We start from the raw sequence: 21,649 nt of genomic DNA on the forward strand, positions 1-21,649 counted from the left end.
GTGTACTCACTGATCCCTGAGGGTAGGGTGAAGGGGTGGGCAGAGCCCAGGCCAGGGTGGGGGATAGACTGGCTGTGCTGAGGGAACTGCTGCATGGCTCTCCATACAAACACCTCACAGGAGGTAGAGGAACCTGAGGATAGGAACACACACACGGATGAACGCGCCCACCCACGCATGCACACACACACACACACACACACGCACGCACGCACGCACACACAGACAGACAGAGCTTTATGTTAGCACTCTATTCTTTCACGAGGCGGTTATGTTAAGCAAGGGCCATGCTGACACACCCAACTACTATAAATTACACCCCCTGAGCCTTTCTGTGGTTTCCCTATGGCCTACTACAGTGAGCCTTCCAGTAAACTCACAGCATAGAGCCTACCTACTTCGCTTATGTGGATTGTGGTCTGTGGTGTTTCATCAAAACATACATAAATACATGCTCCAATATACATTAGGACTTTTGGCGCCGTTCTCCCTCCCATCGGTGCACACAGATCATGTTTTGTCTTTAGTAGACCGGGGACACATTGACTATGCCTTTACGTATCATAACTGCAGTACACCATCTCTGCACCACATGCGCCATTTCAGAGTGAGAACAAAATGGCACCGTAGCAAAACGTCAACATAGAAGATTGTTGATTGCAAACACAAATACTGAGGTGGCAAAGGGCATGGTTCGTAGACGGGGGTCACGTGAGGTCACCTTCAGTGACGACCAACAGGAGAACGTCTGCTCCCATGGTGAGGGACTCCACTTGTTGAGCTCTGCTGCTGACAGGCAGAGGCCTGGGGTTCTGGAAGTGTCCTTGACTCCACTGGAACAGTACACAGCCGTCCTCAGTCTCTTTCCCCACACAGGCAGCCAGGTAGAGACCGGTCCCGTGGGAGAACAGAGACACACTGAGGACACCCTGAAGCTCCAGGCTCTGATGAACAACAAAGGTACTCCCAGTCCGAACAAACACCTGGTAGAAACAGGAGGAGTTAGCAAACTAGCTAGTCGAAATCAACTCCGGGTGGTGTGGACTCTATCCATTGGGCATTTTGGTTTGAATGACAATAGGAATGTGGTGGTGTGCATATGGGTATCGTGATCTAGGACACCTGTGTAGTACTGTACCGGTATGCCTCACAGGTTATGGCAAGTCATGTTCATTTTAACCCCCAAACTCACCTGGCTCGAGGCAATCAAGTAGTCTCTTCCTTCAACGGAGAAGTGTTTGACATCAAGAGCTTCAACAGCCAACGTTTGTTCCTAGGGGGAAAAGGGTTGAATTTGAATGAAATGAATACAATACTCAACATAATGCCACTGCCATTGAGTGACTGTATCATAGGAACGTCTCATAGGAGTGACGTATCATAGGAACATAATAAGGCCAGTGACCGTGTAGATCTTACGTCATCTTAACAGGTAGAAAACAAAAATCATTAGGACCCCAAATGAATCGACAAAGAAGTGAGGGGCTTCACCAGTGTAAGGTTGTGGTCCGGCTGCACTCTGAACAGGCTGAGGTTGACGGCAGGGGAGTCAGCGCGGCCTCCGTGTGTGATCGCTACGTTGTACGAGCCGTTCACAGAGAAGCCCACACACACACGAGGGTCCTGGATCCTCACCGACTGAAAACACAAGAGATTCAGAGAGAGAGAGATCCTACATTTGCAATCATGATATTGAGTTATGCATGTGTGGATGCAACACAAAGTAAGGCAGTTACCTAAAAGCTATTATGGGTTGGTTGTTTATGTCTTCCTTCCCATGTTCACTCCTACCCTTTCTTCCTTCTTTGCCTCCTATGTAGTTCAACTTCTGCACCGATGCAGTTTGACCTTTGATCTCTGACTCTACACAGAGGCTAATGTTTAGATGAATTACTCATGAATTACTGAATTACTCAATCTCTCTCTACAAGTCCCCTTTCTGTGATTGGTTAACTGCCTGTAGAGGAGAAGTGATAGACAGCACCAACCTACTCTCTGTTCCACACGCCAGGACTGAAAGATACAACAACCCCCCCCCCCCCCCCCCCATACCCTACTTCTGCCACCTAATTGATAAGATCCTTCTCATCTAAATGAGGTGAAATTGTTTACTTTCTAATGTTAGTCCATATCCATGTATTTCATTGTCTATGACCGCAAAAAAATCCGGAACTTGAACTAGATTACCTGTATAGGTACCAACCCCCCTGCCACCTGTACAGAGTGGCATGTGTCTGTGGGGAGCCACCAGGGAGGGCATGTCCAACCTCATGGCCAGAGGAGAGGCACCATCAGCCAGGGAACACCAGCCTGAGGTGGGGTCTCTGAGAAGATCTGATACACTGCCATCACTGGAAGAGTCCCCTCTGAAAATAGACTAGTACAATCACTGTATATCATGGTAACAAGTGAACACAGACTCGGAACGGAAATTGCCACTGATGTTGTGTAGTGTGGATATAATGACATTAACTGTGTGTGGCAGAAGCAGAGTTTCTAGCCCGTCTTACCCATGGCAATGGCTGTGTCCGACTGGGTCTCCCACTCCACACTGACCGCTGCCTCTAGACCGTTACTGCGGGACACGGTCAAGAACACAGTCCTACCACCCTCTTCCCCCACCACAGAGCTGCCAGTCCTGCAAAGATAGACGTACATGTGTAAGTGTGTGTGTGTGTGTGTGTGTGTGTGTGTGTGTGTGTGTGTGTGTGTGTTGTGTGTGTGGTGTGTGCTTACATGGTGTGTGTGTGTGTGTTGCTTACAACTGTGCCATGGTGCGGTGATGCATGCATTCTTACATGTGTGTGCATGCATGTGTGCGTTTGTGTGCTTGCATGTGTGTGTGATCACATGCTCACCTATTGAGGGAGGGAGCGATGCGGAAGAGGCCCAGCGGGGCGGAGTTCTGAAGCACGGTGATGAGTGTGTGGAGTGTGTCTCCAAGCCGCGCTCCTCCCGTTGGATTGGACAGAGTTACCGTGAACGTCTCGTTCACCTCGGGCTCAGCATCCAGAACCGCCCAGATCTCCAGAGTCTAGAAGATCACATCACGCAGGAACGTCAGAGAATGTCAACACATCAGAGAACGTCAAAATGAGAATATGAAGGGCTTCACAGGCTGAAACACATCAAGAAAAGATTCTTGCCCTTGCCTATACATCAATTCAATCTATTCTCAATCCTCCAATATATCTTCAACCTATTCAATCAGTTCTCCTGTATATCTTCTAGCCTGACTGAAATCCATGGTCCCCTTCACCTTGAACCTGACTCCGTCCTCCAGCTCCACAATGCCCTGCCAGGGCATGAGGTCGTCCTGGGCCAGCGTTTCGTTGGCATCTGTGATGGTGAACTGGACGTTGACGGTACCGAAGGTGCCCTGGGGTGGGTCACGCACCACGTACAGGGTGGCCACGCTCTCCCCCAGCCCGGACACCGACGTGGGTTCCCTCAACAGGAAGTGCTGGCTGCTGTTGAAGGAAATGACACCATGGCCGTCGTCGCTGGCCAAGATGCTCACCATGGCTACGGAGACATGGGACAGGGGAGACAGGGAGAGCAGTTTTCACCAGGGCACTTGTCGATTCTTGTGAAACCAATCAACAATGTCTGTGAAACCATAGGTACGTAGACTACACAAACATGGCCTTCAATAAAATACAATACAAAACATGTGTAGCGAACATGCATGATGCTACAGGCTTCCAGAACACCCTACCTGTGGTATTGTCTCCCAGCTCCAGCCCAGACGACGGATTAGCCAAAATCAGCTGAAACCTTTCCGCTCCCTCTGGGATGACGTCATCAACGATCTGAACCTCAACAAACTGATGCCTCTCCCCATCAGCGAAGTGGAGCATCTGAAGAACAAAACGTGTGAACTCACAATGACAAGGCGTGTTTAGTCTCATTGGTGGGGCCCAGAGTTTTTCCCCGGTCAGATCAAATGGTCGGGGAAAATTTCTGTCCCTACTCATTAAGAATGGATCGGTGGTTCAGTGGGTTAGGGGCACGGCCTCACCGATGGAGTGACGTTGTAGTCCAGGCCCAGCTGAGCTTCCAGGTTCTGAGCGTAGAAGACGAGCGAGACGTTTCCGTAGGTTCCTGCGCTCCTGTAGGCCACCAGGCTCAGCACGCCCATGGTCTCATTCACCTCGAAGCTACAAGGGAAAACACACAACCAAACATCAGATTGGTCTGCCACTAGAGGTAAGAGAGTAAGGACTTACTTGCTATGGCTATAATATGTGCTTGTCTCACCCATCTACCTGAAGACGGATGCAACTGTAAGTCACTCTGGATATAAGGGTCTGCTAAATGACTAAAATATAAGTGTAAAATGTCGTGACTTGGGGGATTTGTTGATTGACAGCCATGAAAGGGAAAAGAAAAACAGATCCTACTAAAAAAGTGAGAGCAATGTAGGCTTTTCTCAGCCAAGCAGTCCGTGTGAGGAAAAATGTGGTAGAGTAGAGGGAGTGCTTCTGGGTATATCTGCACAGCCACAGGTGCTCTTAGAAACAGAGGGCATCTCGTAAATGGAGAGAAGGTGGGGGGGGGGGGGGAATCCCTGTGAATGAGAGGTTGAACACAGAGCCACTCACTTAGTGTTTGTCCATTCAATGACACCTCGAATTCCATCATTGGCGGCAATGCTGATTTCTGCCACCAAACCCTGGGTGTCTGAAGAGAAAAGGCAACATTACAATGGGAATGGTAGCTCATGTCCTAAAGTCTTGATCCAGTAATACTATCATTTAAAAAAACTAGCATTAGCTTCAGCATGATCACTATGATCGCAAAACGTGGGCCAGAGCATCTAAAGAGGACAGGAAGCACTTGTTTGACACTACAATAGGAGCACAAGATGAGGAGATGAGGGCCATTCACTTTTCACATGCAGCCAGCTGAGAGTTGGAGTACATGTTGACTGATTTCTAATGTCCTTACAGTCTGTCTATCTCTCGCTCTGGGTACAGACAGCATGAGGGCCATTTAAAGCGTATGGTTTGGCATTCCCACTGCTCACCACAGTGTTTTTCAGCTCGACCCAAATCCCAACCGCCCCTCAATCATAGAGGCATCAATCAATCAGAAGAATCGTAGCCACTGAGTGCTGGCTGGCAGATGGGCCCTATGCATCTCCAGTCTGTGTTGTATTCCGTCTACTCGTTGTTTTCTGAAGTTACCCATTCACAAAATGGGCTATGGTTAGGATTACACAAGACGCAGTAGTGCCAATTACATTTTGGACATATTCGCAGATCAATGATAAAACTGTGCCCGTTGAACGTAATGTACAGTGAATGAATCGCATATTAGCCATTATGCCATACTACACAATGCAAAGCATTATACTGTAATAAACACTAAATATATGTTACCTTTCAGTGTAAAATATACAACTTCTACTCATCCCACAGAATGGAATAGAAGAGAAATGAAAGGCGAGAGGAGAAGATAAGAGATACAACACAGATTACACAGAATTGAACATGAAAGGGGAATTTACAGTACATAACAGGAAGTCTAGGGCAGAAGAAAAAAAGGGAGTGGTTGGAAAACCCATCAAATTACATGTAGAACTAAAAGTGACGTATAGGATCACTGTGGGAAAACCATGCACATTTAGAATGCTTTGTTTGTGATTAACCTAGTTGCCCATTTCGGGACAATGCCAAACACAGCATACCTAGTTTAGGGGCAGGTGAGAGGGTGGTGACGAGTACTGCAGACGTAATGTTGACCAGGAAGAATTCCTGCAACTCGGGGACGTCATCCTGGAAAAATAAATGTATATAATTTGTTTGACATATAGTCTGCTACAGTCCAATTCAGTCAATGTAGCAAGTAAACTGGCATTCCAATTCCCCCTAAAAATGCACAGAGAAGCATCGAGGAAAAAGGAGCATTGAGCAATTGGAAGGTCAGCTTATTTGATGATTTGACTGAATTCAAAAGGCATTGAGCCCAGCCCTGGTGGTGGCCTTACGTCTAGTATCGTGATGGGGATGGCCACCGAAGTCTGTCCATCCTGCAGGATCACTGAGCCCGACGCAGGGAGGAAGTCCTGTCCTGGTTCAGCCAGGCCGCCGCCCCCTTCCACCTGGGACAGGTTCTGGAGGGACCCTCGCACCGTCTCATAGCTGATATTCACCGCCCCTGAACACAGAACAACAACACATACTTGGCTGTTAAATATTTAAAACACATTTTCTTTAACGTTAGATCACGTAACAGTTAACTAATAGCAGTTACTGGGTGACATCGGATTAATTAACATAGCGGCATTTGCGGCTAATCTTGTTTTGAGACAACAAATGTACAGTATAGTCACAACTTTTCTCCTCCTTAAGGCCTGGAGTTTTCCCTGGTCAGATCACGCGATCAGGAAAAACCCTTGTTGCCGCTAGCTAGTCCCAAATCCCTATTCCAGACTGACCTGAAGCCACAAGCTCTCTGTTGATGAAGACGTTGAGGATGCCGTCGCGCTCCTCTGTGCTCAGGCTGAGGGAGGACGGGGCGATGCTCAGCATCCCGAACGGCTCGTCACTGGTATCCACGGTAACCACGGCCTCGCGCCCCTGGATGTCCAGCGCTGCGTGACCCGTTACCAGAACACCTGGGGGACAGGGAGAACAGAACACGGACGGATAATATCCATACAAACACTAGTCACACTCATTTCCAGCCTCAGAGGTTACGGGGTCGAACAGACTAAAAACTCTGATCCATGCCTGATCCATGCTGCATAGAGTCATTGTAAACCAAAAAACATGCTCTTAAATGACTAGCATGGTCAAACTAAACGGGAAATAAATAGAGATCCAAGTACACAGGCGAGATTGGAATGTGCATGTTGTTACGTTTTGTCAGCCAAGGCCAGGGAACGTGATTTACCGTAAGTGTGGATGTTGGACAGGACCACCCTATATTCTTCATTCTCCTCAGGGGTTGCGTCTTCAAGTAGCTGGAGGACGATGGTAGCGTTCAGTGTTCCCTGTGTGAGGGACAGGAGACGCTCGAAAACAACAAGCACCACGTACAACAGAATGAACCGAATACTGGACACGGCATGTAAACCACGAGACAGACTTCAGTCAAAGACGTTCCTTGAGGAGGAACCCTGGTCAGTTTGTTTACCTCGGTGAAGAATAGTAGTCCTGAGGTATGTGTAAAGGTCCTGGCAACGCGGGGGCCTTGGATGGCCCAGTCCACGGTGGCGTTCCCCAGACCAGGAGCTGTCCTGGTCACCAGCAGGGACAGCATCTCCCCTACAACACGCACGCACGCGCACACACACACACGTTAGTCACCTTTTAAAGTAATACATATGGCGCAATATGTCAAGCTGTATTTGGAACTTGCACTGGATTATACAGTATGCCTTCCTGTCTACGTGAAATGTTAAGGTTATTTCTCATTGCCAATTCCTTATGCAAAATGTTGCCCAGAGTTTGCTGTTTTAGATTAGTAGACCAGGATACAGGCTTTGATTACAGCCTTGCGAAGGTCTTTCCTGAGCTACTGTAGGTGGTTCAGAAAGAATCAATCCATTAGGAAGTGGTGTAAGTATTCGCCACAGATAAGAGTGGAAGGGCTCTGTCATGCATACCCGATGAGCCATGCCCGGAACTTACTACATGTGCCACCTGTTGCAACGTGCTCCTCCCACTATCCCTTGCATTCCTTCATTAATTCATTGGATGTTTCCGAACGCACGGAGAGCAAAGTGATGAGGTTGAGGAACGGTAGCTGTGTTGCCCTCTACAAACAGCACGCGTGTGAATTTGTGATCACGAAGCCGTGATATTCAAAAGAAGAGAATGTTCGGCTTACTACAGTTATCTGCTGATGCATTATGACAGGTGTTGTTATCAGGGGAGGCAGAGGTCATTATGTCATCAGTGGCTGCTTGGTACACTGGCTCGGTGCAGAGCTAAATAATTCACACAGTGATTCGGTTGAGGCGTGCTTCACTGAAGCGACGTACAGGGTCCCCTGTACTACACCCACCCTCTCTGGCCTTGACAGAGCGTGAGACTGCGTGGAAGCCCACCACCCCCGCCACGTTGTCGTTGGCCAGGATGACGATGGTGACCGTGTCGGAGCTGGGCAGGATCCGGCTGCCTCCCGCCGTCTTCACCAGGCCAACCATCAGGGTCTCGCTGTCCTCTGGCTCCGAGTCGTCCGCAATCACTATCTCAATGGTCTTCTTCAAATCGCCTTTGGGTGGAGAGAACACAATATACTGAACATCAAAATAACATTCATATCCAAAAAGCATTATGCAGTACTAGCTTTTAAACCTACCATCGGCAAAGACAAGTGTTTCTCCAGTCCCGGTGAAGTCAGTGCCCGGTGTAGCCATTCCGCCCACGAACCTCCACTCCACTGTCACCTGTCCTAGGCTGCCTCCCCTCCTCTCTATGACCAGGGGTACTGACACACGTGGCTCCTCTCTCACCTCCAGATAGATCCCATCCTCTGTAGCGTTAGGGCTGAGGCTGTAGATGAGAAACACCCCAAAGGCATCGCCGTTCATGCCTATGGTGACCACTGCCTTGTCCGGTTGCCCTATGGAGGGCAGGTTCTTCTCAGCCACGGTCATGTTGACCAGCTCCACCTTCAGGATGCGGATGGAGAAGCTCTCGTCCATCTCTGGGAGTTTGTCCATCAGAATGGGAACGGTCAGGTTGGCCACACCCGAGCCGTCTTCCAAGATGGCCGTCTGCGCTGTCATGGTGGTGTAGTCGCTACCCGCCACGGCCTGCGAGCTGAAGAGAACGGCGGCGGCCGTGGTGTTTTTGGTATAGGTGAGGGTCTGGGCGGACGGGGTGAGCTGGGCAGCCCCGCTGGTCACCCAGGTGCAGGAAGCCATGGGGGACGAGCCCCCAGGGGTAGACAGGGAGAAGGCCTGGCAGGCCTGCTCCCTCAGGCAGACTGCAGCACAGGCAGCCAGGGGGTCTCCCTGAGAGCTGACGTTGACAGGCCTGCGGGGGGTGCCAGAGGGTACTCCTGACACCGGGGGGTTGTAGTACAACAGCAAGTCCTGGCCCTCAGTCTGGGCCATGCTCACTATGTCTATCTCCGAGGTGCTGTAGAGGACCTCCACTTGGCTAAAATAACCACCACTGATGTGATGAAAGAGAGAGAGAGAGAGAGAGAGAGAGAGAGAGAGAGAGAGAGAGTGATAGATGGAGAAGATGAGAGAGAGAGAGAGAGAGAGAGAGAGAGAGGAGAGAGAGTTAGTTAAGAATTCTGTTTGAATAGTAGCAACATGTCGATTCACTGCAAATTCAAGGTAAGGAGATGCAATAATACTGCAAGAGGACAGAACTCAAACTGAAGGACAAACTTCGACGGACAGTAATGTTGGCCATAAAAATTCCCTTCGAGAGTTCCTGCACACGATACACATCTGGTCAAAGTAGACCGTCCCATACGGGTTGTCATTGGCTGGGACAGTAATATTGATTGTTTTGTCGATTCCAAGGTTTCCTCCATTAGTGGCACTAAGTCAATTCCACCTTGATTATCTGAAAAGCACGAACGGTTTAGAGGAAAAATGACAGACTGTATATTATATTGGCCTCTATATTATATCGTAAATATTTATACAAATCCTTTCTTTGGCAAAAAATAAGAACAATGTTATGAAATGGGAAGAAAAAAAAATGTGCGTTTCTTACTTCCTCAATTTCCGGCACATCGTCTGCTAGAACCTCGACTTTCAAACGTCTTAGTGGTTTCCCCGGGCGCAAAGATTACCTCTCCTGACACAGGCGGAGTCCCTACTGCTGCTCTGCCGTTGACCGTGGCTCGCCACTGGATGGCCACGGTCCCTATGGTCCAGCGTTACGCACGATGGGCAGTGTCACCTCAAAGGAGTTCGCCCCCTGGCTCCTCTATGGTGACAGGAGCAGCCTGAAATACTAGGGAACACAAACAGTACTTTTATGAGGTCTAACGTCATTTGTTGATAAAGGAAACATGCTGGAATCTTCAGTTTGCTGATGTCGTCAGTATCGTGCATACACTGTAATTTGATTTGAATGAGCAATTGTAATTTTTAGCACTATATTTAAGACTAGTATATGTGTGTGGTGTGTGTGTGTGTGTGTGTGTGTGTGCGTGTGGTGTGTTGTGGTGTGTGTGTGTGTGTGTGTGTGTGTGTGTGTGGTGTGTGTGTGTGTGTGTGTGTGTGTGTTGTGTGTGTTGTGTGTGTGTGTGTGTGTGTGTGTGTGTGTGGTTGGTGTGTGTGTTCAAGGTTTCAGTTTTCCGATTGGCGCCGGCAATAATTTTTATTTACCAGGGCGGACATTTGAGAAATTGACCAGACATCCATTTGCACTGGCTGTTCATTTTGGGGCGGCAGGTAGCCTAGTGGTTAGAGCAGGTGGCCTAGTGGTTAGAGCAGGTGGCCTAGTGGATAGAGCAGGTAGCCTAGTGGATAGAGCGTTGGGCCAGTAACCGAGAGGTTGCTGCATTGAATCCCTGAGCTGACAAGGTCAAAATCTGTCATTCTGCCCCTGAACGAGGGAGTTGACCCACAGTTCCTCGGTAGGCCGTCGTTGTAAATAAGAATTTGTTCTTAACTGACTTGACTCGTAAAATAAAGGTTCAATAAAAAAATATATATATCAAAAATTCCTTAACAGAATAAAAAATGTGCCTTTAAATTTGTACTAAAATAAAGTAGAATGATGTTCTTATACCAAGCAAAATATTGCGTCTTCATCCCTGCTATAGACCATAAATTAATATAATTTAAACAACGGAAAAAACATTTAGGCTAGAAGAGCAAGTTGCCCACAGAAATAAAACACAATTTTGAAATATAATATTTGTATAATATAATTTCCGACCAACCTGTCCTATAGGGTATTTTTATGAACATTTTACAACAAAACATGGCTGTCTACGAACACAATAGTTTGCATCTAATTTACTTGAGTTTACGGCGGACTTCGACCTGCTCAAAGTGAGCCGCTGCTGTTGGGAAGTCAAAACTCTCCAAATCCCAAGAGCAGCTTGCGATGCGCATCAGCCTCAAATCTTCGTCAAAGTTTTTCTCCAGAAAATTTGTCCGGCAAAATTATCGGCTAATGTGAGTGCATTTCTGTGTGTGAGAGAGACGTGAGCTAACCGAAGGCCCCAAAGGGGTCATCAGAGGGCAGGATGGTTATGATGGTGCGAGTGAGAGCCCCCAGTCGAGCGCCCCCTGTGGTCACGTTGAGCAGCTCGATGCGAAAGGTCTCCTCCAGCTCAGGAATCACATCGTTGATGATGTAGATGGGAACAGGCTTACTGGTCTCCCCCTCCAGGAGAACCACGTCAGTGGACGCTACGCTGTAGTCGTCACCTGCATTGACACACACATTGTTAGAAACACACGTTATTACACACACACACACTGTTACACACATACGCACACATTATTACAGACATACGCACACACACACACACACACTGTAGATGCTTAGCAACATAACAAAACACTATTGAGATCAAATGTAGACCAGCCTTACCAACTCTGGCAGTCATTGGTACAGCCCTGAACTTCACCGACACGTCAGCAAAAATTCCCCCGGTGCGTGTCACATTGATGATGGGTCCGACATAGTATTCAGCTACACTGACCGCCGGGGCAGACAGCTGCAGGAACCCAAAGGCGTCATCACTCGCCTCCACTATCACCTGGGCTACGATCTCAGCCTTCGGACCAAGACGAGGAGACCGGGCAACTAGGAAAGATAGAAACATGGAAGAGCGAATGGTTTGACAAAAATCTCACATTCCAGCTACAAATGTTGACCATGTGATGACTATAGGCCCCGAGATTCATAGTTGGGACGTGGAAATGTGACTTACTTAGTCTCTCCTGCTCTCCTTCTATGAGATTGACACTGATCAACTCCACGAACACAGACTCGTCCCTCTCAGGGTCATCGTCATCCAGCACTCGAAGGGTTACGTTAGCCTCACTCTGATTGGCCGTGAACACCACCGACTCCAGGAGGGGGACGAAGTCGTTTCCCTCACTGGCCCTGCCCACACCCGGGGTCATGAAGGGGGCGGTGTCAGCCTCACTCAGGGTTCCGTACGTCACGCGTACCTTTCCCATCAGCCCCCTCTGCCTGTGGATGGTGAGGATGACCAGGGTGTGGCCCTCGGGCAGGCGCACCAGCCTGCTGCTGTCTGAGAACACAAACACTCCGTAGGGGTCGTCACTGGCCAGCACTGTCACAGTGGCCTCAGTCCTCACAGCCAGACGCCCATGGGAGACGTTGACCAGGGACACGCCGAAGCTCTTGTCCAGCTCCGGCACCTCGTCCTGGGCCACCTGTAGCTCAATCTCCCCCCTGGTCTGGCCCACGTGGAAYGTGATGTTCCCGGRCCTGCTGATGAGGTCTTCCTCAGAGCTGTCCTCAGCCTCCCAGAATACAGTCACGTTGGATAGGGCACCGGATGACCGCACCACCTGATACGGGTAAAGAGAGAGTTTACAACCTACTGTCAGGGGAACACACACACACACAGAGACACAGAGACACAGACACAGACACAGACACACAGACACACAGACACACAGACACACAGACACACAGACACACAGACAGACAGACAGACAGACAGACACGCACACACAGGCATAGAAACAGACACACACATGCACAGACACACACACACACACATATACACACACACACAGGCACACAGACACACAGACACACACACAATGACCTGCAGGAGCACAGTGCTGCGTCCCTCCTCAGGCTCGGTGCCGTTGACAGACAGTGAGTCCTGGCTCAACTGGAACACTCCGTGTGCGTCGTCAGAGGCAGCGATGGTCACGGTGATGTGGGAGGCGACTCCCAGGCTGGCTATATTGAAAAACCGTCACACAACTGTAAAGACTACCCTTATTTTCGTAGTTACAATTTGTTAAAATGAGTCATCGAAAGTTTTTCCTAGTGTGCATTTTAAAACGAAATTCCAGTTGAATTCCATTGATCCACTTGAAATAATAGCACTGAACACTGCAGTGCATTGTGGGTTTTTAATAAGGTGGAGGGTGGACCCCGACAGAGAAACAATGAGCCTGGGGGTCTGTGACATTTCTGGTCACCACTTACCACTGTTGCCCTCCACTCAATATAATGCCTATTTGCTTTTCCCACACCAATCTCCCTGGTCACTGCTCACTGGCCCCATTGCAATGTAAATAGCATACACACAAATATACAGGCATGCAAACACACACACACACACACACACACACACACACACACACACACACACACACACACACACACACACACACACACACACACACACACAGGCCACACCACACAGGCACACACACAGGCACACACACAGGCACACAGGCACACACACAGGCACACACACACACAGCAATACATAGGTTTAGGAGAAGAGGTGGAGTCTAAAACGAATGGGAGGGGCGGTGGAGGGGAAAGTGATCTTACCAAGGTGGTGAGAGGACAGGAGGAAAAACTCAGTGTCACTTTCTCCACTGCCACTGCCTTCACTCCGAAGGAACTGATCCACTTTGAGATCGCACAGGATCACACCAGAGGAGTGGGAATCATTGGGGAGCACAGCACACAAGACCACACAGGAGGAGCACACAAACACACACAAGGACACAATGTGACAGAACACAGGCAAAGGATCAGTTAGAACAGGATCTCAGGGATGGGAAATACTGAAGGATATGACTACAGGATATGAACGTGAACTCTAACAATTATCTGAAGTAGGAGAAGGAGGAGGTAAAAAAAGATCATCACCAATTGGCCGATCAATCAATGAATCAATCAACCAATGGTGTTTGTGTGTCTTACCTCCTCCATCAGGGTTGTAGAGTTCCACTCTGAACACTTTGTCCAGCTCTGGCACGGGGTTGTCTATGACCATCACACTAATGTACTTGAAGCGTTCTCCTGGCAGGAAGTCTAGCACGCCATCTGAGTCCTGTTTGGTCCATGGAACAGGTAGAGACAGACCAGGTAGGGAACAAGAGGTTCGCTTGGGTAGTTAGCATAAGCTCACTATCATTAGCTGTGTTTACACAGACAGCCCAATTCTGATAGTTTTCCACTCATAGGTTTTTTTTCAGATCAGCTTTTTTGCCAATAATTGGGGAAAAGGTCAGAATTGGGCTGCCTGTGTAGACACAGCCAAACAGCTATCCAAGGAGCGAGTCTAGTGACTCAAACACACTGGAATTGTCATCCATTATCATTTGGGCTTTTATGTACGGGTATGTCTTATTATTGTCTTTATCATTTCAAAATAAAAGCGCAACAGATAGCCAAGTATGAGGATTGACTAGGAAATGATTATGAGTCTATTCCTTATTAAACATACATAAGTAAATCACGCTTTATAAAGCCTTGGTTTCTAAGGGTGATTTGTGTGAGAATACACAGATCTCCAGTAACCATCCATCCCTGTGTCTGCCTGAGACCCTGGTCTACGGGATAAGGAAGGCTGGAAATGACCTCATAGTCCTCGGGGCTGACTGCGGTGAACGGTGAGGTCCTGTAGCCGACCATGACTTTTCCCAACAGGCCTTGGGCCCTGGCCACCAGCAGACGGACCTCTCCGTCCTCCTCATTGACCGTGACATGGGCAGGCTCTGTTGCCGGGCGGATCATCCCCTCAGCTGGCAGGCTGGACTGGAACTGGATCAGACCTGGGAGAGAGCGAGAGAGGGGTACCAGTACTCACAACAGCTGCTCATCCAGCCTCATAGAACAATACGCTTGTCAGAGATGATGAGAGAGAGAGAGAGGCTCAATGCACGAAATGTTCACCATACATTCACAACATGGGAACATCCTTAACTTTGAGTGGTCATTTGTTTTGGCTCCATTGTGTCTGTGATGACACATGTACCGTATAACAGTCAGTTATTAATTCACACCAATAGCAGTTTGTTACATTGTTTTCAAGTCATGCCCCAAGCTGAACCTTTCAAGTAGGTTGTAAGCAGGGCTGACTGAAGTTCATTTATGTTTCTCTTAAAATGTGTCAGATGAACTCGTGGATAACCATTTTTATGTGTCTGCGTCCAGTATGAAAGAAGTTAGAGGTAGTTTCACGAGCCAATTCTAAATAGCACAAAGAGGAAAGTACAGCTAGCACGAAACTATCCCTTTAACTATGTGGCTGTACAGATTGTTTCAGTTCTTGATTAGTGCAACTAAGGGTGGAAGCTGGGAAGATGGGTATCCTTTTGACGTTCTAGTAGGGTAGCACAGTGATGTGTGTATGCCTCTCTGTACCGTAGGGATGGTCGCTGGCTGTGATGGTGACAGTGGTGGCTGAGTTGTCAGGGTCAATGCTGGCCCCACTGGTGGGGGTAGAGCCTGGCTTCCCGTCACCTGACTCGGCTGACACCAGCGTGACCTGGAAGGACTCAGCGAACTCAGGGGTGTCATCATCCAGCACCAGCAGATTCAGGACCTGGGAGTCGCAGGGAGATGATGTCATAACACATGAGAGTGAAGATTTGAATCTAAAATCAGTCCTAGTGTAGATATCCATAATGTATTTTCAGGCTTTGATCTCTGTAGTCAGATTTTAGACTAAGCCTAATCATTAGCAGGCACCTGTTACTCCGACAACAGTTTCCTTTTAGCCACTAGGTGGGGCTAGAAGTCAACAACACCACCACTGAATGGATGAAAATAGTTATCTGGGATTCAACATGGCCAGAAATGTAGATGCATGGTAAAATATTTATATTGACTGGTTTGTAACGTTCCTATAGTCTGAACTTCTTGCAGTTGCATTTATATGCAATGTGTGTGTGTGTATGTTCTCGTATATGTATAGGGTTGCTCTACAGGTGTACCAGTGGGGTTTCCCTAGCTCATGAATGATTGAGGAGTGCAGGGTAGTTTTCCCAGGCTGTATGTATGTGTGTGTGTGTGTGTGTGTGTGTGGTGTGTTGTGTTGTGTGTGTGTGTGTGTGTGTGTGTGTGTGGTGTGTGTGTGGTGTGTGGTGTGTGTGTGTGTGTGTGTGTGTGTGTGTGTGTGTGTGTGTGTGTGTGTGTGTGTGTGCACACTCTGGTCACCTCAGAGCGCTGACCAGGCAGAAAGAGCACAGAGCCGCTGGCGTTAGCAAAGTCCTGGTTGGCCTGAGCCTGGCTGTCTGAGTCCAGCTGAGTGACAGTGTAGTTCACATAGACGTGGTCCAGAGCCCCACGCGTCCGTTCAATAACACAGGAGATGGTGGAGCCTTCCTCTGTCGTCTGACCATAGAGAAAAGAGATGATGGTTATTAATGATGCTACCTGAACTAAGACATTTTAAAACATAATGTCACATTACACTCGTCAAAATTGTACACAAACTTTTATTTGATGACAAAACATGGACAAGGCATCACAAACTTGGAATTAAAAACGGAAAGAAAATCATTTTGGACATTTTCATGTTTTCCACTACAAGATACGGTAGTTCATTACCAATTCAAGACTGACAACCACTCATTCCAAAAATGAACGTTTGGGTTTGAGAAATACTTTTATGGACAGCCCTCCTCTCATTCCTGCACAGTCAAGATGTGATTTGCAGAGTCCACCCGATAGCCCCACATGCCTCTGAGTCCCTTTGTCCCCTTGCAGCGTTAAGAGGGACCCTAGTTCTGATGGAATGTCATCCCCTGGACTACCACCTATTGTGCTACCGGGACTCTAGTTCCATAGGAATGCCCTTAGCTGCTCTGCCATCTGTCGCTCTACCCGAGAGGAGCCATTAGACACCTGTGTGCAATCTCCCTAAAGGGCAGAGCGCACACTTTCACCCAGCCGTAAACACTGGTTAAATATGCAGAAGGATATGCACTCACTAACGACTGCCTTCGATTACATGTCTTTCTAGGTAACAAAATATCCATACTCTCAGGAGACATGCTGGATCAAAGCCAGTTACAGAATGTGTGGATAATGTGCTTGTGTGGTCTCCATTCTACTCTGTGTTTCACATCACTGTTGCTGATGTGTCTGTCAAACTCAGGGACCGCCAGAGTTGGTAAACATGGTCTGTACATTTCATCTCAATCGTGTCAATAGCGTCTCATTTATACTGTAAATCATATACAGTGTGTGTGTGTGCGAGTGCTTTCGTGTGAGTGCGTGCATGTGCGTGCGTGCGTGTGCGTGCGTGCTCGTGAGTGTGTGCGGGTCTTACGTCTGGTATGCAGGCGCCGGTGAAGCCAAAGAAGCCGTTGGCGTTGTCGCTCTTCATCACCCGCAGGGTGGCGGTGGGGCGGGGGAGGGGGAGACGCGCCCCCCCATGGGCCGCCACCAGCTGCAGGTAGAACAGCTCCTCCCCTTCCTCCTCCTTGTCGTCCCGCACCTCCACCACAAAGGCCTTCTGCCTCTCGCCCTGCCAGTACTGCAGGTAGCCGGAGATGTTCCTCAGGTCCATCTTGGCGGGCTGCGCGTGGACCTCGTGGATCTCCGAGCGGTTCAGCCTGCTGTGGTAGAGACGCAGGTCCTGCAGGAGGCCCGTGTAGCGCTGCTCTCCGTAGGGGTCCGAGCCGATCCGCACCGGAGCTGAACCTGCAACACAAACACAGGAGGCAGAATACACTCAGAGAAACATCAAGCAGTGGGTGGTCATGCTGCTGTCAAAAAAGCGAGGCTTTTTGTATACAGAGAAGCTGACAAGCAGGTAGTGAACAGCATATCCATTCCAGAATGGTTTCATGCTACAATGCTGACTTAAAAGGTGTAGAACAATGTATTCCAAAGCCAAATCTGTCTTCATCTCTAACCCTATAACCCTGTGGAAAAAAGTGGGTACAGCGCATCATCAATAGGCCTATCTCTGCAGTGCCAATTATTAAACCATTAACTAGTTCAGAGGTCCTTCCCTATGATGACCCACCTTACCGAGGGCTTGACCAGTACCCAGCAGAACAGCAGAACACTGGACCAATTGAGAAAACTTGCGACGGTGACCCCTGACAAAGACATCAGACAAAGCAATAAAACACCGGTTGAGTTGACAAGGTCGGACGTGTCTGACGTTCGCATTTGTATCCCTTTTGATTGAAGTTAACCAGAGACGATCTATCAACACAGATAGCCCCGTTATGTCTTCAGTTACTGAGGGGGGGGGAAGAAAACCGCCGTCGGCTTTCTTCTGCCTGTAACAAAGTCCACCAGTACGGTGGCTAAGCGCTCGCTCAAGCATTGCAGAATCTCTGTACGTCTGAACAAAGGGAGAGGGGTTGGGTGGAATGCATGGTTTTAAATAGATCCTCCCTGACCAGATGTGGGCCACAAGAGTGAGGAGAGGAGCAGGGTCCCACAGTGGTCACTCACGGACCACCGGTGACGTCAGATTGTTGGGGAAGCCTCTGTCTGCTGAGAGTGAGGTCACTGTAGTCGGAAAGTGTAAATTATACAATAACCCAATTATAAGTATTATGATTTTTGCCTTTAAAGCTAGAATCCTTAAAGACGTCCTCCAGCGATTTTGAATGTTTCCTGTTGAAAACGATATCCCAAATATAAATACAGTACACACACAGTAAAGGGTATGTTTTGAGCAAAATATATATATATACACAGTACCAGTCAAAAGTTAGGACACACCTACTAATTCAAGAGTTTTTCTAAATTGTACTATTTTCTACATTGTAGAATAACAGTGAACATATCAAAACTATGAAATAACACATATGGAATCATGTAGTAACCAAAAAAAGTGTTAAATGAATCAAAATGTATTTTATATTTGAGATTCTTCAAAGTAGCCACCCTTTGCCTTGATGACAGCACACTCTTGGCATTCTCTCAACCAGCTGCGTGAGGAATTACTTTTCAAAAGTCTTGAAGGCGAAACCACAAATGCTGATGCTCCAGATACTCAACTAGTCTAAAGAAGGCCAGTTGTATTGCTTTTTTAATCAGTACAATATATATACTGTATATATGTTTTTACACAACTGCAAACACAACTGCAAACTTCAAGGAGTATGGCACTCAAGGAGTTGGTCTGATGGTCAAATGTGATGTCATCATCGTCCCCCCATGCTTTTAGAATAATAGATGAGCCATCTGCCCAGCAGCTAGCCAGCTAGCAAACGTCCACCGTCTACCGAATAGCAGCACTTTGGTCCGCAGGTAGTATAACTTTTCATTACATTTCATTAATTTCATTATAGTACAACGGTTTAATTTGTCTAATTTTAGCAATTTCTTCTTAGCTAGCTACATAGCCGTCTTTGTATCAAAGATAATTGCGTAATTATCGTATTTCGTCGTCCTAACGCAGTCTACACTGCTATCTGCCATCTGCCCAGCAGCTAGCCAGCTAGCAAACGTCCACCGTCTACGAATAGCAGCACTGTAGCAACTATTACACCCAACTGAACGACTTGATTAGTGTAGTGTTAGCTAGCTACATAGTGCCTTTGCTGTCTTCGTATCCAAGATAATTGTGTAGTTTAGAGTGTGTAGTTTTTAGAGTGATTATCTTAATTTTACCGTGGTTAGCTAGCCAGCTATCTGTCGTCCTTAACGTAGGAGACACTGCTAGCTAGCCAACAGCTAGCAACGTCTACCGATAGAACTTCCGCACTCAACAACCCGGTCGCATTCCGCTTCGCTCCACAGGTAGTATCACATTTTCATTTCATTTCATTACAGTACAACGGTTTGATTTGTTTGATCGTAGCTACCTACATAGCTAGCTACATAGCCGTCTTTGTATCAAAGATAATTGTGTAGTCTAGAGCGATTTTCTAGGTTAGTAGCCAGCTATTGTCGTTCTTTTAACGCAACGTAACGTAATAAACTGCTAGCTAGCCAGCTAGCCCCGAATAGCAGCACTGTAGATACTATTACACTCAAGAACGACTTGATTAGTGTAGTGTCAACAACGCAGCCACTGCAGCTAGCCTCAAAGTCACAATCTGCAGCTAGCCTATCAAAGTCAACAACGCAGCCACTGCCAGCTAGCCTACTTCAGCAGTATGTTATCATTTAATCATTTTAGTCAGATTAAGATTTTGCAAGACGTAAAGCTTAACTTTCTGAACATTCGAGACGGTAGTTCCACTTGCCACTTCCAATCTCCTTTGCTTAGCGAGCTTCTTCTGTAGCCTGGTCAACGTATGTGTCTGTCTATCCTGTTCTCTTGTCCTCTCTGCAACAGTACGCATGAGCAAACGCCTTCCACAAGCTCGCGGTGGCTTCGCCCTACTGCTAATCCTGGTGTGCCAAGGCGCACGACCATCGTGGAGTCCAGGTCTCCGGGTAGCCTCTGGAAACTGCCGATCTGGGCAACAGGCAGAGTTCATCTTCAGGCCTATGCCTCCTCCAGTCCCTCGACTTCGCTTGCAACTGACGGAAACATGGATCTACGCAGAGATAACATCTGCTACTCCTACTTGCTTCTCTCTTCGTCCTGCCACGTGTTCTCCGCACACTTGGATCCCGAAGCGCTCTGGTCAGCGGGTGGTTGGCAGCGGGATTCGCCGTATTCTCTGTGCGTGCACGATGTGGTAATTCTCTCTTTCTCCGCTTAGACCCACTGTCTATCGCCTTTTGAATTCCATGCTGTCCAAACAGGTTACCAGCCCTTTCCAAGCTTAAAACATCCTTATCATTTACGCCCTCTGCAGTGGTTCCATCGTTGGAGAGGTTATCAATGAGCTTGAGCCTTGATTGCTCCTTTCCTGAGGAGGCTCACCTTCACAGTTCGGGGATTTAACCTCCCCCACGTCTACCTTTGACTCATTCCCTCTGCTGTCGCCTGCTTTCCACTCCTGCTCCTCTTTACTGACCGTGCACTTCCCTGTTGGCCCCTATCTCTTACGCAACATGTGGAGCACGGGGTAGTGCATACGCTGTGAGCTGCTTGACAGTCTTTACTAGATGCTGGTTCTTGGGCCGGATACGCTCATTTGCAACTCTTCCACAAGTCTCCGACCACTACTTGTATCCCTTTTCCGTCGTCGCTCTATCCCAATCATTCCCAGCACTGTCCCCTTACTCGTGATGGTAGTTGTGTGTGTGGGCGGGGGGGCGCGTTCCAACCTTTCGCTCTCTGTCTCCCGCCGCTACCTCGTCTTCTCTTCCATGCCTATATCTTTCCCTTGCTCAACCTTCTCCCAACCTATCTCCTGATTCTGCCTCTCAACACTGCCTCTCTCTCCCTTTCTGCTCTTTGACTCTTATTGTCCCTCTATCCTCCAGGCCGCCCTCGGTCCATCTCCCGCCCGTGGCTCGACGCCACTCATTTGCCGAGCTCACAGAATCAGGCTCCGGGCAGCCGAGCGGAAATGGAGGAAAAACTCGCCTCCCTGCGGACTGGCTCCTTTCACTCTCCTCTCTACATTCTCCTCTTCTGTTCTCTGCTGCTAAGCCACTTTCTAGCACTCTAAAGTTAATCCAAGCATCTGCCTCTAACCTAGAAGCTCTTGCCACACCTTCTCCTCCCTCCTGAATCCTCCTCCCCCTCCCCCCTCCTCCTCTCTGCAGATGACTTCGTCAACCATTTTGAAAGAAGGGGTCGACGACATCGCGATCCTTCGTTTGCCTAAGTCCAAACGAACAGCTGGTTCTGCTCACACTCGCCCCTACCTGCTGCTGCT

At 48.3% G+C, this 21,649-nt stretch overlaps 1 protein-coding gene across 1 annotated transcript in view; it reads right to left on the reverse strand.

Annotated features, from left to right (window-relative positions):
• The window catches only part of adgrv1 (adhesion G protein-coupled receptor V1), a 190,143-nt gene that overhangs the window by 117,534 nt on the left and 50,960 nt on the right, over positions 1-21,649 (reverse strand). The window contains 38 exon segments of the mRNA XM_070436984.1: positions 11-133; positions 722-983; positions 1,193-1,273; positions 1,492-1,638; positions 2,188-2,204; positions 2,207-2,254; positions 2,257-2,322; positions 2,325-2,366; positions 2,511-2,638; positions 2,859-3,034; positions 3,260-3,525; positions 3,719-3,860; positions 4,022-4,160; positions 4,605-4,683; positions 5,693-5,780; positions 5,993-6,162; positions 6,443-6,622; positions 6,901-7,000; positions 7,144-7,274; positions 8,017-8,226; positions 8,314-9,134; positions 9,355-9,421; positions 9,424-9,517; positions 9,519-9,539; positions 9,693-9,737; positions 9,739-9,851; positions 9,854-9,899; positions 9,901-9,935; positions 11,150-11,365; positions 11,532-11,747; positions 11,875-12,484; positions 12,748-12,887; positions 13,494-13,574; positions 13,872-14,001; positions 14,532-14,725; positions 15,318-15,498; positions 16,113-16,289; positions 17,230-17,603. Coding sequence (XP_070293085.1) covers positions 11-133; positions 722-983; positions 1,193-1,273; positions 1,492-1,638; positions 2,188-2,204; positions 2,207-2,254; positions 2,257-2,322; positions 2,325-2,366; positions 2,511-2,638; positions 2,859-3,034; positions 3,260-3,525; positions 3,719-3,860; positions 4,022-4,160; positions 4,605-4,683; positions 5,693-5,780; positions 5,993-6,162; positions 6,443-6,622; positions 6,901-7,000; positions 7,144-7,274; positions 8,017-8,226; positions 8,314-9,134; positions 9,355-9,421; positions 9,424-9,517; positions 9,519-9,539; positions 9,693-9,737; positions 9,739-9,851; positions 9,854-9,899; positions 9,901-9,935; positions 11,150-11,365; positions 11,532-11,747; positions 11,875-12,484; positions 12,748-12,887; positions 13,494-13,574; positions 13,872-14,001; positions 14,532-14,725; positions 15,318-15,498; positions 16,113-16,289; positions 17,230-17,603 — 6,156 coding nt within the window.

Source organism: Salvelinus sp. IW2-2015, linkage group LG33 (assembly GCF_002910315.2).
Source record: "Salvelinus sp. IW2-2015 linkage group LG33, ASM291031v2, whole genome shotgun sequence".
NCBI classification, from domain to species: domain Eukaryota; kingdom Metazoa; phylum Chordata; class Actinopteri; order Salmoniformes; family Salmonidae; genus Salvelinus; species Salvelinus sp. IW2-2015.